The sequence below is a fragment of the Molossus molossus genome, unplaced genomic scaffold (assembly GCF_014108415.1).
Source record: "Molossus molossus isolate mMolMol1 unplaced genomic scaffold, mMolMol1.p scaffold_m16_p_13, whole genome shotgun sequence".
Classification (NCBI taxonomy): domain Eukaryota; kingdom Metazoa; phylum Chordata; class Mammalia; order Chiroptera; family Molossidae; genus Molossus; species Molossus molossus.
Genome location: NW_023425348.1, coordinates 34,502,997 through 34,527,384, shown reverse-complemented (window position 1 = coordinate 34,527,384; position 24,388 = coordinate 34,502,997). Strand labels below are relative to the sequence as shown.

Below are 24,388 nucleotides of genomic sequence, written 5' to 3'. Positions count from 1 at the left end.
TTTAATGCACCTGCCCAGGGTGCGGGCTCGATCCCCAGTAGGGGGTGTACAGGAGGCAGCTGATCGATGTTTCTCTTTCTCTCTCCCTTCCCCTCTCTCTCTCTTAAAAAAAAAAAAATCAATAAATTTGTAGAAATGAACTTGTCTCAAAGTCAGAAGCTAACATCAGATGCAGACCAAAGTGAGCAAATGATCTCAAGGAGAGAACATCATTGCTGAAACATAGCTCCAAAGAGTTTTTAGGCCTCGTTCCATTGGCCTGGGCCAGAATGGCAGTGCTCACTCTAACTCAGGTGGCAAATACCAAAGAGAAGACTCAGGTGAGACATGCAACTCAGCAAAGGAACAGAAGAAACAGTAAATCTAAGAGTTTCTGTGCAGGAAGGCTGGAGGGTTTGGGCAACTTACTGAGAACTTGCAGCCCAATTTCCCAGGCTGGCTGGGTGAGTTCTTGTTTGTATATAAGAGGAATAAAGACAAGCACAGCATCCAGATGGTGGTGGTAGGTCAGAAGCCTGGACATGGCTTAGAGGAGCGAGAAAGATTCTCTAGATCTTGATTCCCTACTAGAAGGACCAACAGACCCAGAGTGGGAGTAAGGGAAGAGTGAACGAAGGAGAGTGAGTTGAGCAGGCTTCCTCCTGAACTGCCACTCCCTTGGCTATTGAGTAAGAAGGGCCAAAGAGGGTCATAGCGGCTCTGGAGGGGGAGGAAAACCACCTGCTCAGACTTTCTGTTCCAGGGGCCTTGCCTCGGGCATGAGAGGTGATGTCACTACTGGCCGAAACCACGGTGCCCTATTAAACTCCACCAGTTCTCTTATGGCATCATAGGGTCAAGAATATGGAAAATACCTCTGAGGGTGCTGGCTTCCCACCATGCAGCAAAGAAACTAGACATTGAGGAGGGGAGCAATTGGCCCCAAGGCTACAAAGCCTTGCCCAAGACCACTGTCAGGAAAATCGTGGGCTAGATGGTCCTGCAGCTTCCTTTCCTTTCTTCCCCTCTGCACGTCAACTGTTATTTTTGTGCAGAGTTAGTCCCAGGAACAGGCTGAAATTCTGAGGAAGCCATTCTTCCTTTTGTTACCCTCCACATTGTTCCAGAAAGGAATTACAGCAGATGAGGCAGAGTGTATAAAATGCAGTCCAATCACATGGATGTGAGACGGGGGGAAAGGATGGGGAGGGGACGGGAAAGGAACAAGAGTAGGACATATAATGGAGCCAGAATCAAGGCTGATGGAAAAACACATTACAGAAGGCTGTTCTTGCAGCAGGTGTGCACAAACCTGACTCAAGTTATCTAGCAGCCAATGTGAAAAAAGAAATCTGGTCACTGATGGAACTAACAGTGTCCATACAATAAACAAGCAGTAGAGCTCAGGACTAGAAATCCATTTCTCTTGAGTGTCATTTTAAGAAGCCAGTGAGGGAGGTGTGACCTTACGCTCAGTTTCTCAGAGGGTTATGTATCATTTCCCTTAGTAAATAAAGCAGTCACGTAATGACCAGAGGACACGAGCCAAGAGCTGATGGTCAGGCGTCTCCATGGAACACTCATCTTCTGCCATCTTCCTCCTCTCCCCTTCCCACTCACCAAGAACAAAGGATAAGCAGAGCCTCTAATTCTCCTTTCTCTGCTCCCTGGAGACCCAGCCCTGAGTGCCCATCATATTGTCCCCTCCTTCCCAGAGATAAAACCAGTCTCTCTTACTAAACTCTATCCAGCTATGGATTTCATGTATATTCTGCCACCTCACCCTGTGTATACAGATCTTCTCCCTCATGGTAAACCAGGAGATCCCTCAAGAATACCTTGACTGTCTGTATGTCCCTGTAATGCCTTGTACGGTGCCTGGCACACAATTGGTGAATGACTGAACAAATGAAGGCCAACTGAGCCGGTGGCAGGGCAGGCAGCGGCCGGCAGATGAGCACGTTTTGCTTTGTTTTTGAAATCCGTGTCATTTGACAACTACAATGAGGCCCATTATTTAGTTTTTAAACAAAATGTCTTTTGTCCTGCTACTCAGAAAGCAAATGGGAGGAAGAAATGAAGCATTCAGAACACATGGTCAGACATGAAAACGACAGAAACACATAGAATTGACTGGGTTACCTTGTAGTTAGGATAGGGGGTAAGTGGGATGAGAGTGGGATACCTTGTTAGTTTAATTTAAAAAGAAAATTAGCCCAGCTGGTGTGGCTCAGTGGTTGAGCATTGACCCATGCAACAAGAGGTCACCGGTTCGATTCCTGGTCAGGGCACATGCCCAGGTTGTGGGCTCGACCCCCAGTAGAAGGCATGCAGGAGGCAGATTGTTCTCTCTCATCAGTATTTCTCTCTCTCTCTCTCCCTCCCCCATCCTCTCTAAAATCAATAAAGAAAAATATTTTAAAAAAATAAAACAAGAATCTTATGCTTTAAGCTCTGTCTTTGAAAATACAGCTCTTCCTAGATTAAGCTCCAGCTTTGCTTCTCTCAGGGAATTCAGCGATGTTTGGCTTGCCTGTCTTTAATTGGGCAACCATCGCTATAGTAATCGTCTTATTCTTGATTGATCTTTGCAACATCCCTGTGAAGTATATATCCCTCACCTCATTTTACTTGTGAGAAAACTGAGGCTTGGGGAGGTTAAGTAATTGGCTCGATGGCACAAAATTAGTTGTGAAAGAGTTGGGGATTTGAACCAAGAATGTCTGACCCTGACTCCAAAGACAATCATCATAAAGGCTAGGCTATACTGCCTCTGTTTCTTGCATTACTAAAGTGGTGGTTTATGGCCAGAGGACTGTAGTCAAGTCTGAGGGGCTCTTCCTTCCCAGTGACTCTTACACCTGTCACTTCCTGTCCACCTATACTAGCACTTCCTTTATTACTGTCAAGTGGATTAACCTCACATCTGACCTCTGACTCCCAAGTCCCACTCCCCCAACCCATTCAGCATTCCATCACTAAGCTGGGGTAGTCTAAAGCACAGTGGTGAACCTGTCCCTCTTCTGCTCATTACCTTTCCCTGGATCCTCCAGGCTGGTGGAATAAAGTCTGAACTCCCCAGAAAGAAAATGGAGATGTTGCACCATCTCCTCAATATAACTCCTCACTCCTTCTTTCTGTTGACCCTTTATGCCAAACAAAGTTGTCTGTATATCTCACTGTCCCCAAACCACACCTGTCTCTGCTGTCTCCATTCAACCTATTCCCCAGCTCCCCCCTCAAGTGTTTGCTTTGTTTTCTTTGCCCAAATGTTTGCTTTCATCCTCAAGTGCACTCCAAATCTCATCTCCTCGGTGACGCTGCTCCTGTGTCTGCCCAGCTGGAAGTGGGTCTCCTCGTCTCAAATCTTACACACATTTTACTGGTGTTTTGGATTAGGAATTCACTCTCTGCCTGGCTTCATTTGTTATCATGTGATCAGATATTCTTATACAGATGTGTTATTTTTCCTAAGAAAATGTAGTCTATTTATAGCCAGATACTGTCTTTTATGTCTTAGAATCCCTCCCACAGGGCAGTAGACTGTGCCCTGCATATAAAAGATAATCAATACATTCCACAGGGTGTGCTTTTCAAACTGCAAAGCATGCCAACTTCTACACTCCATGCTCTGTAATTTCTTCCCCTAGGCACCCTTCAAAAACTACCTGCAATACTGGAAGGAACACTTAGACAAAATTGTTTACTTGGTTAAGAGGATTATTAAACTATTGTGACTGTGACATTAGCAATAGGATTCCCCTCCAAAAAGCATCGGCATTTTAATGCAAGTCTTTGATGACTTAATTTAAAAAGTAATAATAATGTTAGTTACATTATTATTGGGGAAGGGACTCTTGGGAAGAGGCAGGGCTTTACAGAAGTCTCAACATCCCACCACACAGGCAGCCGGCCACTTCATTTGCTTCTATGTCCAGCCATCAAGGGCTCCAACTTCCAAACTTTAAAACACTTTGAACCTTAACGAGCCTGTCTCTCTAAAACCATGAAAAATAACAGCATATGTCATCTACCTTCTTCTGAGGTACATTCCAGCTTAAACATTAACAGTGTCTAGAATCTGAAGTCATCTTGCAAGCGACTTTCTTTCCAAGTTTTCTGTGGTTGCTGATCTCTCCCTTTGGATTGGGAGCTTCTGGGAAGTGAAGGCTGCACCTCATGCCCAGGGCCCAGCGCCCAGCACATGCTAACTGGGTGGAGCTCGAGCCCATGTATAAACACACGAAGAAATGGCTCAGGGACAGCTCAAAAGAACAATATTAGGAAATATGCTGTGCCAGGCCTTCCCAGTCCATCTTTTTTTTTAAAGTGAAATATTACTTCTCTGGTGCTACCACACATCGTGCTCCATTTTATCTACAGATTTATCCAACACAAATATTTTCGCTGGTCAAGATGGTGGCATAGGTAAACACGGTATCGCCTCCTCCCACAACCACATCAAGGTTACAACTAAACTACAGAACAACCATCCTTCAAAACTGCCTAAAATTGAGCTGAATGGCTACAACTACAAAATTAAAGAAGCAGCCACATGAGACTGGTAGGAGGGCAGGGGCAGATGGGCTGATCCCACACCCACGTGTGGTGGATAAAAATCAGGAGGATCACCTCGTCTGGGAAGGTCCTCCCTGAGGACTGAGGGGTCCCCGTCGCACACCAGGTGCCCAACTCAGGGTTCCAGTGCCAGGAAGAAAAGTCCCCATCACTTGTGGCTGGAAAAACCAGCGGGAACTGAGGCTCAGGGAGGCTGAGGCGGCTGGAGCCCCAGGCAGCTCCTTACAAAGGGCCCGCGCATGGACGGACTCGCTCCCTCCAGGCTCCAGCATGGGGGAGGCAGCTTGAAAGGCACCAGAGACAAGCGGGGAAGAACTGAGTTGTTTGGCATTGAAGCAAGGGCTGGAGAGGCAGCTTTCTCCTGGACAGACGTGATGTCAGCAGCCTTTGTTCCTTTGGTAAGCCCTTCCCTGGGGCGGCAGGCACCCACCATATCAGGGACTCCAGCAACCTGGCTCACACTGGTTGTCCCGCCCTGGTGATTCCCTGAGGCCCCGCCCCACCCAACTTTCAGGCCCACCCAAGCTGTTGCCAGTTGCTTTACCATAGGATTGGCCTGTCTTGGATCCTGCTTCAGGTTTCCCTAAATTCTTTCAAATAAGCAGCATCTGGTCTCAGCTAGCCATATACATCTCATTAAGTAATACATAGAATAAAACACAGGGAGGCAGCCAAAATGAGGAGACAAAGAAACATGTCCCAAATCAAAGAACAGAACAAAACTCCAGGAAAAGAACTAAGTGAAATGGAGATAAGCAACCTAGCAGGTGCAGAGTTCAAAACACCGCTTATAAGGATGCTCAAAGAACTTAGAACTTAAATTAACTTACTGAGGGCCTCAAGAGCATAAAAAAGGACCAGTCAGAAATGAAGGATGCACAGTCAGAAATGAAGTAGGCACTAACTGAAATAAAGAATAATTAACACAGATTCAATAGCAGAGTAGGTAAAGCTAAGAAGCAAACCATTGATTTGGAATATAAGGAAGAAAAAACACCCAATCAGAACAGCAAAAAGAAAAAAGAATCTAAAAAAATGAGGATAGTGTAAGAAGCCTCTGAGACAACTTCAAGCGTAGCAACATTCGCATCCAGAAGGAGAAGAGAGAGAACAAGAAATTGAAAACCTATTTAAAACCATAATGGCAGAGAACTTCCCTAACTTGGTGAAGAAAATAAACATACAAGTCCGGGAAGCACAGAGAGTCCCAAACAAGATGAACCCCAAGAGGCCCACACCAAGACACATCATCATCAAAATGCAAAAGGTTCAAGACAAAGAGAGAATCTTGCCCTGGCCGGTTTGGCTCAGTGGTTAGAGCATCGGCCTGTGGTCCAGAGAGACCCGGGTTCGGTTCCCGCTAAGGGCATGTACCCTGGTTGGTCGTGTAGGTGGCAGCCACTCGATGTGTCCCTTTCACGTCGATGTTTCTCTCTCTCTCTCTCTCTCTCTTCCTCTCTCTCCCTCCTACTCTATCTGTGCAAAAAATGGAAAAATGTCCTCAGGTGAGGATAAAAAAAAAAAGAGAGAGAGAATCTTAAAAGCAGCAAGAGAAAAGCAGTCAGTTACCTACAAGGGAGTTCCCATAAGACTGTCAGCTGATTTCTCAAAAGAAACTTTGCAGGCTAGAAGGGAGTGGCAAGAAATATTCAGAGTGATGAAAAGCAAGAACCTACAACCAAGATTACTCTATCCCGCAAAGCTGTCATTTAGAATCGATGGTCATATAAAGACTTTCCCAGACAAGAAAAAGCTAAAGAAGTTCATCACCACCAAACCATTATTATATGAAATGTTGAAGGGTCTTCTTGGAAAAAAAAAAAAAAATGAACAAACAAAATGGCAATGAATACCTATTGACAATTGAACCTACAAACAAAATGAACAGGCAGAACAGAAACATTCACATAGATACAGAGAACATTTTGTTGGTTGCCAGATGGGAGGGGGGTGGGGGAATAGGTGAAAAAGGTGAAGGAATTAAGAAGTACAAACTGGTTGCTAGACTTACAAACCTCAAAGGGAAGGGGGTTGGGGTGTGGGAAGAAATAAACCAAAGAACTTATATGTATATATGCATAACCAATGGACACAGACTACAGTGGGGAAAGGCAGAAGGGATCAATAGAGGGAAAATGAGGAACATCTGTAATACATTCAACAATAAAGATAAGTTAAAAAAAAAAAAAAAAGGAATGTGAAAGAAAAAAAAAAATCTCTATATATTCTCATCCAAGTACAAGGCACTCTGACGTCACAGTGAAACTATTCCTACCGCAACTGATTTGAGTAAATCCAAGGCCCTATAGGATTAAGAAAGATTCTTTTAAGAGTTCAACATAAATGTGGGGCAGGCCTCCAAGACATGAAATGGTCACACCACTGGATTGCAATCAATCCAAGGACAAAAGAAAGATCAAATGCATTGTCTATAGATTGGCTCATCACAAAAGAAGCTTAAAACTTCCATCCAGACAGGCTTGCATTATTGAAAAGTCTTAGGGTGGAATGCATGTTAGATCCCTTCAAGGGAGAAAGGAGGCTACCAGGCAACTGAGGAATATGCGATAGAAAGGATGTGGGAGGAGGAACCAGAGGGGAAGAGAACTGGGAAGCTTAAAACACACTGGAGAAACTACTGGTTGTTTTTTTTGTTTTAGAGGCCTGGGCTGGCCCTGTCTGCGACCACAGAGCTAAGACTACATAAGCTACCAAAGGGACCAGATCTAAGAGGGGTGGTCTTAAAGGAAGATATGAGAGAGAGAGAGAGAGAGAGAGAGACTGACTCCAAGGTCAGTCCCCTTTCAGGTGCTTTCAGACCAAAGAGCATCAATTTCGATCTAAGGCTCTGGCCAGTAGAGAGGCTACTAGACTGTCAGTGTTTCCCAGAGCACCCAAACTAGTTTCACAGTGTATGTCGTCATAAGTAAAAAAAAGGGCTTCTCATTCCAGAACAGGCCTATGTACCTCTATGGTCAGGACGCATTGTACCTCATTTCTGGGCAGGGTCCTGACCACAGGGGACGAGCACCTCACATTTTTATTCTGTCTTCCCACTTTGGCTCCATCCTGCAGATTATCTGCACAGGTTCTACAGTTGTTTTCTTTTTGGGGGTGGCGGTGGGGGACATAATATGCCCCCCAAGGTGTGGTTCATGGACGAGTGCCAGTCGTGAACTGTCTGTTACTGGTTCACAATGAGATAAGTACAGAAATTGAAAGTCTGCTGTGATCACTAAAAACACAATTATTTTTTAAAAACAAAACACTGGCTCTTTACCACAGTTTGTGCCAACACTGCCCACAGTCTAGCCAACACTGCCCTGTTGAAGGTCATTAACCAGAAATGTGAGTGTTTGGAGTTTTCCCTTGGCCACTCTAAAAGAAGTCTTGTTCTCTGCTCCTCCGTTCATCAGACCTCTCTCTGCTTCCTGCTGTGACAGGTGCAGACAAAGAGGAGTCCCAAAAGAGCACGGGTGGCTTCCAGGGGTTGAGGACAGGCTCAGTGCCCGCAGTGTTTTCATTCCCCACAGGCAGAACCCCCACTGCACCCACAATAGCAAGAAGGAACCTGGCCACAGAGATCATTGGAAAACCTCCTTCAGAGACTACAACATCCAGTCATGGTTGCCTCATACTCCCTGATGCCTGGCTAAGAAAATATTGACAGGTATTGAGTCATTCCATTGAAGTTCACTCAGGCCCCAAAACACACTTAACACACCCAGTTCCCAAAGGTTAAAGTATAGGTGAGAAATGCTGCAGGAACCTGATACTGAGTAAAGCAGTGGTTTCTGACAAGGAAAAGAGGAAGTAAATAACAGCTCGGTCTACAGTTCTGGGTGATTACCACCCATGCCATGTAATGAGCAAAGCATGCTGGGTACATCTTACTTTTTTTTTTTGGTATGTGCCCCTAGTGGGAACCGAACCCAGGACTCTCTGGTCTGCAGGCCAACACTCCAACTGCTGAGCCAAACTGGCCAGAGAACATCTTACATCCTTATTCTTACTTTCCCAACCATACCTCATCATTGTTATAACATAATTATCATGCCACTTGGAAATTGCCAATTTTCTTTCTTCCTGAGAAACGCTTAGTGGTCCCCACACCTCATTTCATTTAACCTCACAACACCTTGGTGAGGCAGCTCTGTTCTAATTTACAGTTGAGACCCAAAGGACTCACAAGACCTGGAAAGTCACACAAGGAATGCAGTAAACAATGGATACACAAGTTTTGGAAACTCAATAGCCTCAAACTAAAGAAGAGAGGGTAGACATGGACAACTAACTGGGGAAAGGGCAGGGAGGGAGGGGGAGGGGGGAATCAGTGGGGGAAGAAGGAGAAACATCTGTAACAAAAATTAATTAATGAAATAAATAAATAAATAAAAATAAAGAAGAGAGGGTGATACCCAGCAGCCCCCATCGGGTCATGAGAAAAATGAGTTGGGTTATCAGGCAGTGGCATCTCTGTCCCTCAGGCCCTTTGAGATGAAATCAGTTCCTAGGAGAAGGACAGGAAGTCTGACCCACATAAAACTGTGCAATGAATTCTATTTGTCTCTAAAACTCCAACATTTTCCTCATTTCTTCTTCTGGGCACTTGTATCCCCTCCCCTTCGTTAGTGCTCCGGTGCTCTCTGTCCCCACCAAACTCAGCTCCTAGGTGGTTTATCTAAACAACTGTGTTCTCACTCCCAGAGTTTCCATTACGTAAGGTCTCGTCTCTCCCTATGGAAGGAAGGCAGGCCTTAGCCCCATGAGGGGGGTTGCAGGCAGCTGGGGTGTCACTAAGAAGAAAGGAGTAGGATTCTTCACACCCTTCCTGCACTTCTGGAAGTAGCTGTGTGCATGTGAGAGCCCATACCTCCATTCCCTGAGCCTCTAATGTGTCCAAGGACTATGTATTAGGAATTCTACATTTATTAGCTAATTCATTTCTCAGTAATCTTGTTGCAAATTATTATCATTCCCATTTTACAGCTGAGAAAACAAAGGCCCAAGGAGTTAAGTCACTTCCAGTGCAAGGTCACAGAAGCAGTAAGTGGCTACTGTTAAGGTGTGTTATTGTTTTTGTTTTTGTTAATCTTCACCAGAGGATATTTTTCATTGGTTTTTAGACAGAGTTGAAGGTAGAAAGGGAGAGAGAGGCAGAGAGAAACATCCATGCCAGAGAGAGAGACATCAATTGACGGCCTTCCCGCACAACCTCAACCCCGACTGGGGCAAGGATCAAACCTGCAACCCAGGCATGTTCCCTTGACCTGGAATTGAACCTGTGACACTTCAGTGGACCAAGGCTCTAACCGCCAAGCCAAACTAATCAGGGCTGCTGTTAAGGTGTTTTAACCTCTAGCCAACATGGCCTCTACAGACATCACAAAGCGTTACAAGTTGTCCCACCGCACCTCCACCCGTGGAAAACAAAGCGAGTCCTCTGCAACAGGGACCTGGATAAATAATGGGCCCTGTGACAGAATCAGTATTCCACCATCCATGGGACATACTTTTATTCATATTTGACTCTGAAATGCCTTTGGGTGCTTATATTATAGACCCTTCCCCTCACCTATAAACTACGTTGAAACATCCCTATTCCCCAGGTGCCTCAGCCTTGGACCCTGACTCAGTGAGCCCCACCAGCAAATTCATAAACTTTATCCCAGTTGGAGACTCTGAAGTGAACTGTCTTCACTGAGGAGCTGAAGATAAAATGGAACTGCCCTCCCACCAAAGGGTAACAACTTTACCTCCAAGGGACATACACCAACACAAAATCCTTAAATCCCTAAAAGCTAGTCATCATGGCTCAAAAGGTTTGTGGCAATGTAGCCCCACAACCAGCTACTTCATAGGAAGGAGGTACAAACGTACATTTTGATTGGCCAGATGACAACATGTATGGGAAACACTAAAAAAACGAGACTGAAACGTCAGGACAATCTACATCCTTAAGAAGCATTTACTGAACACCTTCTACTGGGTGCCAAGTATTCTGCGCACATTATCGCTAATTTTCACCATAGCCTTTCCTGGTATATATTATCATTCCCATCTGTGGTTAAGAAAAGAGACTCAGAGAGGTTAAATGACTTGCCCAAGGTCAAATGGGTAATAACCGGCATATTCAGGATTTGAACTCATATTTGTCTGGTCCCCATGCCTGAGCTTCCATTGTACCGGGCTGTTATAATTTGATCATAATTCATCTCTTCCCTGAAGTGACTCATTTCCCTATATTCATTTTAGAATACCTCTTCATTCTACCCTAAGAAAAAATCCTTAATACAGATAAAAAAAACAGCTACTGCTGGTGCAGAAAGAAATCACCACTTAATATTTTAATTTTATTGAATATTCAGATTTGTTAGACATTCTGGAAGCTGGGAAATAGTACCACCCATGCTTTGTTTACACTGGGGCCCAGAATTTTCTCAGGCACGCCCCTTCCCCACGCCCAGGAGCCCAGTCTAGCATCTGCACTAATAGCCCGCTACTTTGCTCGTACTGCACACTAAGCCACGAAACCCACATGCAACAGCTCTCCCCGTGAGCTCCATCTTACCTTGGACTTGCTGGGCCTACTTCTTCTTCTGGCTCTTCTACAACACCGGCTGGCTCTGGGGGAAGGAAAGCATCTTTGTTGACATTATTCACCCAGCTTTCCTTTGTCCTGTTTTCTCTGTCTTTACTCTGCTCAACTGAAACAGGAAACAATAAACACAGGAAGGTTATCTCTCACCTCCATGACCTACAAGTCTCATATCAGCTCTTATCACTGAAGGCTGGAACCTGAACTTCAGGCCTTCTCTGAGTGCCAGGGCAATCAATAATGTGGCTGAGTATTAGGGATAAGAATTTTATCTGCAAGGGAAGTTGGTAGACTCCTCTGCTGCTAGCTCCCTGTGCCCAGCAGTCTCCCAAGAGCCATGTACAGGTAACTCTAGAGACAACTGAAGCAAAATTCTGACTGCCTCTAGATGAATCAGACATGAATTGGGGTCAGGACCGAATGTGTCTGTGCAGGGGACACCAAGGACAGGGAGTCCTCATGGGAACAGAAGCACCACCATTACCAAGCATTTATTGAACATTCGCAATGTGCCTGATTCGAGGCTGGGCTCTGGGCTACAAAGGGGAACAAACACTTTCAGTCTATATGTCCCCCCTCCGCTGCCCTCTCCTCCAAACTCTACATATCCCTTAATACCCAGCTCGGATACCAGGACCCCACAAAACCTCTGTGCTCCCTCTCCAGGAAATAACCTCTTTTGCCTCTGAACACCCAGGGCTCTTGACCTGCACCTCTCAGATCATTAGCATCAACAGAGAGATGACAGTGACGTGCACAGAGCCTCATTCTTTGCGTGTATTATCCCACGAGGAGGGAGTGGCTTTCCAAATCTGTAGATCTGGACATTGAGGGTCACTGAGTTCAGGAAACTTACCTAAGGCCATATAACCAGCAAGTGCCAGGAATACTTTCTTCAGTGTTAAGAAAATGAACCAATTTAGGGCTCCGAATTTCCAAACATACTCATATTCCAGGGTAGTATTCCCCACAGATCTCTTTACATTAAAAATCCAGACTTTTCAATTGCAAATTGGAGTCCACAGTTCTAACCTGTGCCCCTCATAATTTCTGAAGGTCTGGATGGTTTTGAAAATCAAGAGGCCTATGAGCAATGCATGGCACATACTGAGCAGGTAGGCCTTACCTGCAAGGAGTGTGGCTCTTTTAGAAAGACTGAAAACTGAGCTCTGCCACTTGCAAGCTGTCTGACCTTGGGCCTACGGACTTTACATACCCCATATATAGAATGGGGATAATAATATCTACCTTACAAGATTGCTGCTACAATTAGAAATAAGACAGAGTAAATACCTATCACAGATTAGATGCTCAAAAGGTGACAGTTATTTTCCTTATTAAGTACAGTCAGGGGCTGTTCTCAGGATTAAAGATTTACACTGACTAGTCCAAAGTTAGAGAGAAGGCACCAGGGAAATATTTAATGGACTCAACAGAATTCTAAAGCAGCCCTCAAAATACTGTCTTTAGAGTCCCTTAAATAATATACTTGGCTGATTAAAGAAGTATCAGATGTCAAGGTCATTGAACAAGGATGCTAATCTCTTTCTGTCTAAGCTCTTCGTCCTGTTCAAGAGAAAAGGTTCTGATCTTCAGAGTTAAAATAGTAATAATAATAATTAATAATAATAATAATAATAATTAGAAAAGAAATAAGAGGTGGTAGATCCTTATAAATCTCTGTTGTCTATACTATTACTCCTCACCATGGCATCAGAAGGACTTCCTTTTCCCTTCTACAGCACACTGAGTCACTCAGCCACCCTCATCCATCCATTCTGAGCTTGAGGGCTCCACGTTATGAAAAGTGTACATTTACATGACTTTCCCTCAGTAGATGTTAGTGTTGATTCTGACACTCCCCTTGTCCCGACACCTCCTTCCCAAACAAACGCTGGCTCTAAATGTACTAGCCGCATCAACTCACCTGCTCCCTGAAGCCTCTTCTTCCTCATGGATGCCCTGATGATATCTGTGCCGTGGATTTTGTCTCTGTGCCTTTTTGCCTTGGCTTCGTAAAACCACTGGCCACTCATATTTTTCAGCTGCTGGTCATCCTTAACTTTTTCAGGCAAATGTCTACAAAAGGAGAAGACTTTCCTTTGGCACTATGTTTAGACATTGGGGAAAAAAATTCTTTAACAATGGAAAACAAAGCATGTCTCTGATACCAAGTGTCTTCCTTACACAGAACAGATAATGAAGATGAAACTACTACTGGGAAAAGAAAACATGAAGATGATGAGCTGGTATTTGAACAAATTGAAAATACAGCCAAACCGTATAGATGTCCTGTGAAAAAGTTTGAATGTTACTTGTCTAAAAGTCCACAGAATCTTAATCAGAGAATGCATGTTTGTTTTCTTTTTCTTTTTTTAAAATCCTCACCCAAGGATACTTTTTTACACTTATCCTCAGATAGAGTGGGAGATAGAGTAGGGTGGGGGCAGAGAGAAACATCGATGTGAGAGGGACACATCAACTGGTTGCCTCCGCATGACTCCAACCAGAGCCAGGGACCCAACCACAACCAAGGTATGTGCCCTTGACTGGAATCAAACCTACAACTATTTGGTCCACGGGCTGACGCTCTAACCGCTGAGCCAAACCAGCCAGGATGAGAATGCATGTTTTTTATTTGCAACCAGAATGCTCTAGTTCTACAGTCAGCCCTGTCTGGACACATCTACTTCACGGGACCGAAACACTTTGGAAAATATGCTTGTATGGGTTCTTTTAGTAAACTTAGATAAAGACTATTGTGAACTGGATAAAGACACAGACTAAAAAGAAACATTTCAGCAGCATTCAGGATAAAACAGCATTAGATAGTCACGCCGCTAGATCTTTCTTTTATTATTATTATTTTTTTGTTACAGATGTTTCTCCTTTTTTACCCCATTGACACCCTCCTCCCCATGCCCCCCACCCCATCCCCGGCTTTGTTGTTCATGTCCATTGGTTATGCATACATGCCTATAAGTTCTGTGGTTTATTTCTTCCCTCCCCCAACTACTCCCTCTTCTGAGGGTTGTCAGTCTGTACCCTACTTCCACGTCTCTGTGTCTACCCTATTCCTCAGACTGTTATGTTCATTATATTCCACATATAAGTGAGATCATGTGGTATTTGTCTTTTTCTGCTAGATCTTTATTACAGAAAACATTTCAAGTTTACTCCTTCTGTTTTGAGTTTTGTAGCAGTGTACCCACACATGTAAATAATCTGTGAGTGAAAGTTGCTATTATTCTATGTAGTTGTTTTAGGATACTTAACAAATACATTCACATTTTTTTATTATTATGTATTTGATTAAGTATGTTTGTAACTTTTTACATTACAAAATATGAATGAGAATGTGCCATGTATATATATTTTTTATTTTTTAATTCTTACCCGAGGATATTTTTCTATTTATCATCAGATAGAGTGGGAGGGAGAGAGAGAGGTAGAGAGAGAGGTAGGCGGAGAGAGAGAGAGAGAGAGAGAGAGAAACATTGATGTGAGAGAGACACATCAACTGGTTGCCTCCCAAACCACCTGACCAGGGCTGGGGATGAACCACAACCCAGGTATGTGCCCTCGAACCCTGACTCATTGGTCCACAGGCTGACACTCTAACCACTGAGCCAGACCAGCCAAGGCACCATGTATAATTGTTTTTTTTTTTTGTAGTAAGAAACATCCATATTGCACAATTCTGCTGTTGCAAGAATCAGTTCTTTCACTGGGATCTTGACCACATGGTTGTGTACGGGTAGCACTATTAAAAGTTTAGAACTTACTGTGTCTCAGAACTTTTAAAATAAACTGTAAACTAATAGGCTTTGGCGGGGGGAGGGTTGTTTGTTGTATGTTTTCATTACTGAAGCCTTACAAGGTTATGCAGAGAGAGACCATCTTCTGTGCCACCAATAGACGAGAGAACGCTTTCAATACTGGTGTACTGTAATGTGAATCTATACTGGTGAAAACAAGTTTTGTTCTCCTTGTTAAAACCTTAGTGTCCTTTTTAAGAAATGTGCTGAGAACCCACAGTAAATGAGTGCACTGTGGCAGTGCAGGCAGGAATGTGGAAACATGCCGTCTAAAGGGAGCGCTCGATGTCTTAGACGATTCCACAAATCTCCCAGATGACTCACAAATGTGTGTTCCCCATTGACAGAAGTCAGGGAAGCCAAAGCCAACATTTTTTTAAAATTCCAAGATTTAACCCATGATCCCTAGATGATGCCTGAACCTTCTCAAGGGCAGATCCACATTTTGGCCACTGTGTTCTGTGCTGACTGCTCAGATGCAAATAACCCAGGGACAGATGATACACCAGGCTTCCCTAAGCCTTGGTCTCCTTATCTGTAAAAAGGCGTGAATGACAGTGACCCAGCGCATGGGATTGCTATGAAGATTAAATTAGTTTATATATATCACCACCCTCTGCACATGCCTGCACCTAATAAACACTCAGTGACTAACTCGTGGGGCAGTTATCAGCTTATCGGTCCTTTTCATTTCAGTGAAATGAGTTTATCAGAGGTTTTCCTGGAAGCCTGTGGGGGACAGCGCACGATGCCCCTATTAGGGAAACAAATGCTGAAAAGGCAGACTCAAAAATCAAGAAAGATCAAACGTGTGGGGGTGGGGTGGAGAGTGGAAGCAGAGGCAGAGGGAAATTCCTTTTTTTTTTTTTTTTTTAAATAAATCTTCACCTGAGGATATTTCTCCATTGATTTTTAGATAGAGAGAGGAAGAGAGACACATCGATGTGAGTGAGACACACCAATTGGTTGCTTCCCACATAACCCCAACCAGGACCAGGGATCGAACAGCAACTGAGGTATGTGTCCTTAACCGGAATTGAACTCGCAACTCTGATCTGTGAGCTAACGCTCTAACCGCTGAGCCGAACCAGCCAGGGCAAGGGAAATTCCTTTTATGCAGATACTGCTTCTAAGGTCTCCACAATCATTCATGCTCACAGAAAAGCTAAAACCTAAAGAACCGACCAAGTACTGCCCTCCTAAAACACACCTGATGTACACTGGCTGGAAAAATTCTGTTCTGCTTCATAAGTCTTTCTGCATTTCTCTATCCCTCTCAACAAAATGAGAATTACAGAATCTATCTGCTTGTATCCAGAGGGATGCACTTGGAATGAAGTAGAACAAAAGCCTTAAGGAGACTTTGAACTCTCGGAAGATAATGTGCTATATAAATCCAAGAAGGTTTTATGATTGTTATTCAAGCTAATATGCACGCTTCCCAAAGCAGCAAATCTGAGTTGTAGCCAGAGAGCATGCACAGGGCCCACAGCAGGGTGCTGGCAGGACTGGGTTCGAGGGCTGCACACCGGCACACCTGGGGCTGGAGAAACGGGGGGCAGTTACGCGGGTCTAGCAAGGCTGTCTCCTCTCTCCAGTGTGCCTGGAGAGTGTCTTTCCACCCAGGGTCCAGCTCTCTGCTGGGGCTGCCTCCCCTCTCCCAATTACCCAGGAAGAGGTGAGCCCATCCCAAACACGCGTCGTCATAACCCTTGGACACACATTGTCACGACAGCCCACCACCGACTCCTGACAGGGACGGTGTCACCACTTCATGGTTCTGCATCACCAAAGGGGTCATGGTTTTTCGTAAACATTTCTAATGGTTTCCCATTGCCTAGGTTTTCAGTAGAGCATACTACACCTCCCTCCCCCCGCCCCGGGCTGCTGATAGAATTTTTACCTTCTCCTCCCTAAAACACCAACTCTGACCAGGGCTGGGTTCAAGTCCAGAAGAGCGAAGTCCTTCCAGCTTACCCTATTGGAAAGTGAGCCCCCAGGGCAAGTCCTGTATGCAGTACATCTCTGCTTGGTGTCTGGAAAACTGGCTATTTACTCAGGGCTTGTGGAGTGAAGGCATATCACCGGAGGCCCTGACCACCTGGCTCAGGCTACCATTTTGGATTCATTTTCCAGCACTTACCTGCTGGGCTCCCCCTTGCCAGCACACTGGACTTCTTACTGTTCCCTCTACTGCTCTTTCATGGCCCCTGTACATTTTAGAAGCAGGAAGGTGTGGCAGAAGGACTATGGGCTTTAGAGTCTTCCCAAAATTAGGTCCATATCCTAGTTCTGGCCCTTCCTGGATGAGATTTTGGGCAGGTTACTGAACGCCTCTAAGCACAGTGTCCTTGTTTGTAAAGATGGGAAATGAGACCTTCTCTGCAGGACTTCAGGGATGGTTAAATGAGGTGTTTACTCCCAGCCAGCATGGCTCAGTGGATTGAGCATCCTCCCATGCACCAAGAGGTCACCAGTTCAATTCCCAGTCAGAGCACATGCCCGGGTTGCAGGCTCGATCCCTGGTAGGGGGTGCGCAGGAGGCAGCTAATCAATGTTTCTCTCTCACATAGATGTTTCTATCTCTCTCTCAAAAAAAAATAAATAAATAAAAATAAAAATATATTTAAAATAAAATAAAATAAAATAGCCCTGGCCGGTTTGGCTCAGCGGTTAGAGCATTGGCCTGAGGTCCAGAGAGACCCGGGTTCGGTTCCCGCTAAGGGCACATACCTCAGTTCCAGTTTGTCCCCGGCCCTGGTTGGGTCGTGCGGGTGGCAACCACTTGATATGTCTCTTTCACGTCGATGCTTCTCTCTCTCTCCCCCTCCTACTCTATCTGAATAAAATATGGAAAAATGTCCTTGGGTGAAGATTAAAAACATAAATAAATAAGAATAAAATAAAATAAATGAGGTGTTTATCAGAAAGTACCTAACAATGCTGGATCTTGGTAAGTGTGGATTCTCTGTGTACGTCTTTCCCTCATGTCTCTGTCTAGCATGCTGCTCCATGTCCTTCAGATCCAGCTCCCGCACCACCTTGCTGGGAAGCCTTCCCTGACTGCCAGGGGCACAGCGCAGTGTGCCATTCTCCAGGCTCCCACAGCACTTCCAGGACAGCACTTACCGCCCTGTGTTTCAGTGATCTATTTGCACATCTGACTCATCCCCTCATTGGTCAACTCTGCAAACTCCTTGAAGGTGAGGCCCACATCCTAATCACCTTTGCAATGCCGGTGCCTAGCACAGAGCCTGGCACAGAGCTGACACCCCACACTGTTTGTTCAGTGAATGAACCAATGAATAAATAAGTGCTCAGCAGCCGCCCAGTCTGAATCAGGCACGAGATAGGACAGATCCTGCCACTGCTGGGGGGCAGTGAGCCATACCCTACAACGGCAGTGCCTTCTCAGCAGACGAGGAAAAACACGATGAAATATGCATCAGTCATCTTTTGGAAAGAGACCCTAAACCCTCACAACGTAACAGCTCAATTTCTCCTCATGGGATTGATTTACTTATTTTTGTTGTTCAACTGAAAGGCAGTTTGTATGAGTCTCTGTGCGGTTCTTGATTTCTCCTGCCTCAGTGGCCGTCTGCACACCTGTGCTCATGCCAAGCTTCCAGGACACAGGGGGAGTCAGGCTCACTGAAACCTGTGGCCCCGGAAAAGCCGGTAGCCACTAGAGTAAGGAATTAAGGTTAGGTTTCTGACTTGTTTCTTTTAAAGTGGAAAAAAAAAAAAAAAAAGAAATGCTTGAAGCCCTGGCTGGGTAGCTCATTTGGTTAGAGTGTCTTCCCAATAGGCCAAGGTTGTGGGTTTGACTCCCGGTTAGGGCACATACAAGAATCAACCAATGAATACCTAAATAAATGGAACAACAAATCAGTGTTTCTCTCTCTCTCCCTTCCTTTCTCCTTGTCTACAAAATAAAAAATTAAAAGAATAGGTAATTCTCTCAAATTCAATAAGTGCTATCTGTGTATATCTTAACATAATAATCTGCTTTAATCAATTTATTTTTTCTATCTCGGTCACCTGAAATATTTTATAAATGAATTCATACGTATGACGTCAATGTCCAAGTTTTGCAAAGATGTAGATCATTTAAAAAAAACCCACTCCCTATGTGGTGCTATTACAATCTTTGCTACCAGCCCATGTTGATGTCTCATTTTTCCTGAAATCTAACCAAGCAAATTAGCATTTGATTCTCTAATCGTTGTATCACTTAGTTGAAGTGGGAAGAGGGTAAGTTTCCTGGGATTCACTTTTTATACCTTACCATCCTCTCTGTACATACCTGTTGTGCTTAGTAAAGAACTGAGGACAAAGAAGATGCTTAATAAACACCCTGGGCTGGTGGGCAGAAGTGAAGGCCGGAGAAGAGGACTCAGTGTGGAGGGAGCCTGTCCTGCTGCCCTCCCAGCAGAGCATGCTGGGCATCCCCACATTCCTTCAGCTAATGCATATGAAGCATCTGTTCTGTGCCAGGTCCCATGCTTGGCACTTTACATACATTATCTCGCTGAACCCTTACAATTTCACCACGATGGACAAAGAATTTAGTCAACTGCCAAAGATGGTCATCTTGCCTCCTCTGTATGCTAAAGGCCACATCTGTTCATTTGTTCGTTTGCTCATTCATTAATCCCCTATCATATACCAGGCCTCTGGTCAGAAAACTGTGCATTAAAAAAACAAAAAAATCAATCTGCAGCCCCAACTGCCGATGTCAGCCCTGTGGTGCAGAGTGTGAGCACTTTCAGAGGAAAGCCAGAGAGTAGTACAGCCCTCCAGCCTGGCCTCAACCCTTTCCTCCTGCTTACCCCCTTTCCTCCTCGGAACTACAAAGCACACCCCAGCCTCCAGTCATTCCATGACTATGCAAAGGCCCAACATCAGAGGCAGGACCTGGCTGATATTATCTAGTCAACTGTGGATAATAGGAATCAGCAGACTGGCCAGCAAGGCTGATGGGTCCATTCCCCAGCTTTTTCTTCTTTAACCCCTCAGTAGATCCCGCAAAATAGATGGTTAGATATTTGACTTGAAAGTACTCTTAGATGTGTATTTTGAATGTGAGAGCTAGGATGGACTTCAGATAGTTACAAACGGCCTCACTTTATAGACAAAACAGTTGAGGCCCGGAAAAGTTAAGGGCTTTGCCCAAAGTCACACAGAACTGGGACAGGAAGCCAGCTTGACTCCTGGCCAAGGCTCTTTCCACTACTCACCCTGCTTCTGAGAGCCAAACGTGATTTTGGTTTCTAAGATGGCTATCACACCTCACGCTTTTCTACAAAGGAATTCAACCTTTGAGAGAGAATCTGAAAACCAACACGTGTGAAAATGAAATCAACTGCAAATGATCCTAACAATGGCAAGTGAGAGGCAATGGGTGTCCCCCGTGTCACAGACACATCTTAGATCCCCACAATCTGCCACGAGACAGCACAGTGTGGGAAGCACAGGCTTTGTCATTTGATAAGCAAGTCTTCAATCTTACAGGGCACTCAACCTCTCCCACCCGACTTCCTCATTGCTGAGTGGGTGCAGCTACACTGTTATGTGGATGAAAGGGGAAAATGTGTGTGAAGCTCTGTGTACAGGTAGTTTCTTGACAAATGTGGCTTCCTTTCCCCTTTGCTTTGACTGAAAACACCACCAGGAAAGCTTCCCTGAGTTCCTGGGAAGCAGTTCTTCAATGACAATTGCCTTCATTTAAAAGACACTAGGTCTTAAGGATGCAGCTGAGAATCTCAAGATGTGGTTGAGATGGTATCTGCTACGAGAACGCCCATTACCATAGATGTGGTTGTGCGTGCACGGGGTGGGGGACGTGGTGCCGGTGGTGCACAGACACACACGGGCAATGGTTTCCTGTTGGCAGTGTGATGCAAAGCACAGGAAACGCCACCTCTACAGTGTGTCATTTTCAAACCATAAAAGACTAAAATTACATATGTGTATATGATGGTGCCTCTTAAAAAAATAAGAGAGGGGAGGGGCGGGGAAGAGAGAAAAAGAATCCATCCTGACGTCTGCTTCACTGCTGGCTGGTGAAATGTCGCTAGCTGGTCGTGAGGGAAGCAAGCTGGGTCGAGGTACATGGTAATAACTGGGCTCAGCACTTGGGGCTGCAGGTAGAGGGGCAGAGGGAAAGACAGTTGTGGTAGCAACAGTGACCTGAACTGTCGTCTTCTAACTGTACCCCAGAGACACCAGAGTGGATAGTCCCTTGAGTTCAAGTTCATGTTCTACTATTAACAGTTTGAGTGATTTGGGAACTAGATGCTTCCCCTGTATGGTGCTCATTTCTCTCATCCATGAAATCAGGGTGGGAGGTAACAGAGAGGCTAAATCATCTCCAAAGTGTCTCCAATGAGCTTGGATGTGAACTATTCAAAGCCCCGGATATGTCAAGCATGGCAAACATTTCCGTTTCAATGGCAAATCTCATCTATGACCGTACCTACGAGGACTCTGAAGCAGTAGCCGGCTTTAATGAGGACATCCATCAGTGAAGTCCTCATGGCTATAGAGGGTACCCGCCAAAGTCCATACAAATTAGCATTTGGAAGAACAGTCTCAATATTTGTGTTGGTTTGACTCTCTAATGTTTTACTTAAGCTAATATTATAATGATATAATTTAATTTCTAAAACCACATACCAACTAGAAGGATGACTGGGGCATTATAAAATCATGTTTAGGGCAACAAGGTTGAGATTTCTAAATTTGATAATCCCATTAAACATATAAAGGCCATTACATGGTAAATTCCTTGAGGACTGAAATCATGCTTCAATCATCCTAGAATTATCTTCATATCATTGTGCAGAACAATTCCCTACACTTAATAGGTTCTCACTTAAATTTCAATGCATCAAATAATTGAGAGGTTTTTAGGAATAATTTCCTCCTAAGGAATCAGACTACTAACCAGAGACTTCTGTCCCTTGGTAGAGGTAAGGGGGGTGGTGAAAAGGGAATTAAAACACATTCATCACCTATTATGAGCTAAGAAGATTAAGAATTATTTTATGAGACTTAGGACAGAAGATGGCGGCTGGCAGGACTGGAGCAAAGTGTGTGAGAGTGTGAGCAAGTGTGAGTGGATGTGAGTGTGGATGAGCAACCTTAAGCTGTGCAGAAACGTGGGGCAGAGGGTTCCTGTGCTGTGGATGGGGAGCAGCTGGCTACAGTGGAAGTGGCTTGTCAGGGTGCTTCTCTCTGCGTAGCTGGAAGGCCCCCACCATCCCTGGTCTTCTCTGGGAGGAGGCAGCAGGGAGCAGATAGGACTGAGTGACCTGAGTCCACCAATGCGCCTTGCACGGTTGGACCAGTGGACCCCACTGTATCAACACGGACCAGCGCATAGTAGCGGCACTGTCAAGGTACCTGCTCGGGGAAGCAGCAACCGGCTGGGAAACCAAGCACCATCCCCCACAGAAGCAGCCTGATCAGAGCTGAGCACCACAGCAGCAGTAGCGCAAGCTTGGGAGCCCAAAACCTTCCTCCCGAGGCAGCAGTGACTGGCAGGAATGAAGCCCCACCCCCAACAGCAGCTGAGGCTCAGGAGCCTAAACCCACCCTCAGCAGCAGAGGCTGGGGAGCAGATATCAACCCCCAGGCAGCAGTAGTAGTGCAGATTATCAGCTGAGACCCATCCCCAGCAGCATCAGCAGAGGCTGATCAGGAGCAGTGACCCAGCCCAGGAGCAGTGCCCCAGCCCAAGCAGCAATGCCCTAGACCAAGCAGCAGCAAGGCTCAGGCAGCCAAGACTCGCCCCTGACAATTGCAGCAGGGGATTTGGAGTGGAGCCCCTCTCCCAGCAGCAGCAAAGTTCCAGGAGCTGCGCATCCTCAGTCCCCAACAGCAGCAGAGGATTGGGAGCTGAGGGCACCCCCTGGCAACAGCAGCAGCAGTAGCAGCACAAACTGGGAGCTGACACTTGCCCCAGCAGCATCAGCAGTGACTGATCAGGAGCTGAGCCCAACCAGGCAGCAGAGCACCCCAGCAGCACACCAGCTGGACCCACACTCCCCAGCAGCACCTACCATGATAGACCAATACCAGCTGCCAGTTGTCAATCCTCCAGGACCCACAGTAGGCAAGAGGCACCACGCACCAAAACAGTCTGGGAGGCACAGCAGACTTATTTGATACACATCAACCTGCCTATACATCCCAATATCCCTCAGCGGGCCTAGACCTACCAGACTGCTAAAATGGTGAGACAAAGAAACAACACCCAAATGAAGGAAAAGGAGCAATCACTAAAAAAGGAACTACATGAATTGGAAGCAAGCAACTTGTCAGATAAAGAATTCGAAGCAATGTTTTAATGGTGTTCAAACAATTTAGTGAGAACTATAAGCAACCTAATAAGAATTATAAAGAGCTCAGTGGGAACTATACCAGCTTAAAAAGGTAGAAGCTATGAATAAAAGTCAGGTGGAAATAAAAACATAGCTGATATGAAAAATACCTTAGCCCTGGTCAGTTTGCTCAGCAGTTAGAGTGTCAGCCTGTGGACTAGAGAGTTCCAGGTTTGGTTTTCGGTAAGGGCACGTACCTCGGTTGCAGTTTGTCCCCGGCCCCAGTTGGGGTTGTGTGGGTGGCAACTGCTCAATGTGTCTCTCTCACATTGTTGTTTCTTTCTCTCTCCCTTCTTCTCTTCTTCCTGCTCTATCTGAAGATAAATGCAAAAAAAAAAAAAAAAGTCCTCAGGTAAGGATTAAAAAAAAAAAAAATACCTCAGAAGGTCTCAATAGTAGATTAGAAGCTGAAGATCAAATCAGCAAATTAGAAGACAAGGTAGAAAAAACAAACCCAAATAGAGCAACAAATGGGAAAAAAGATTTTAAAAGCAGGAGGAAAGTCTAAGGGAGCTTTAGGACAATACAAAATGTAACAACATTTGCATAATAAAGGTACCAGAATCAGAGAAAGGAATAGAGAGCCTGTTGAAAGACATAATGACAGAAAACTTCCCTAATATGGTGAGGGGAAAAGTCACACAAGTCTGTGAAACACAGAGTCACAAACAAGATCAACCCAAAAAGACCCACAGCTAGACACATCATAATTAAAATGGCAAACATTAAAGACAAAGAAAGAATCTTAAAGGAAGCAAGAGAGACAGACTCACCAAGAAACACAGAGAGAGAACCCAAATTAATAAAATCAGAAATGAAAGAGATGAAGTAACAATGGACACCACAGAAATACAAAGGATTGTAAGAAAATACTATGAACAATTATATGCCAACAAATTCAACAACCTAGGTGAAATGGTCAAATTTTTGGAATCAATACTATTCCAAAACTCAACTGGGAAGTGTGAAAAACCTAAACAGACCAATAACGATTAAGGACATAGAAGTAATCAGTAAAATCCCAGCAA

At 44.9% G+C, this 24,388-nt stretch overlaps 1 protein-coding gene across 9 annotated transcripts in view; it reads right to left on the bottom strand.

The window, feature by feature from the left end:
- SYTL2 (synaptotagmin like 2) overlaps positions 1-24,388 on the bottom strand; it is a 130,186-nt gene that overhangs the window by 45,102 nt on the left and 60,696 nt on the right. For 7 of the 9 annotated variants that reach the window (XM_036258286.1, XM_036258289.1, XM_036258291.1 and 4 more), the window contains exons 3-4: positions 13,083-13,234; positions 11,129-11,264 (exon numbers count right to left, since the gene is read on the bottom strand). In XM_036258286.1, coding sequence (XP_036114179.1) covers positions 11,129-11,264; positions 13,083-13,234 — 288 coding nt within the window. The remainder of the gene's footprint in view (positions 1-11,128; positions 11,265-13,082; positions 13,235-24,388) is intronic. The other 2 variants (XM_036258290.1, XM_036258293.1) reach the window with 1 other exon arrangement.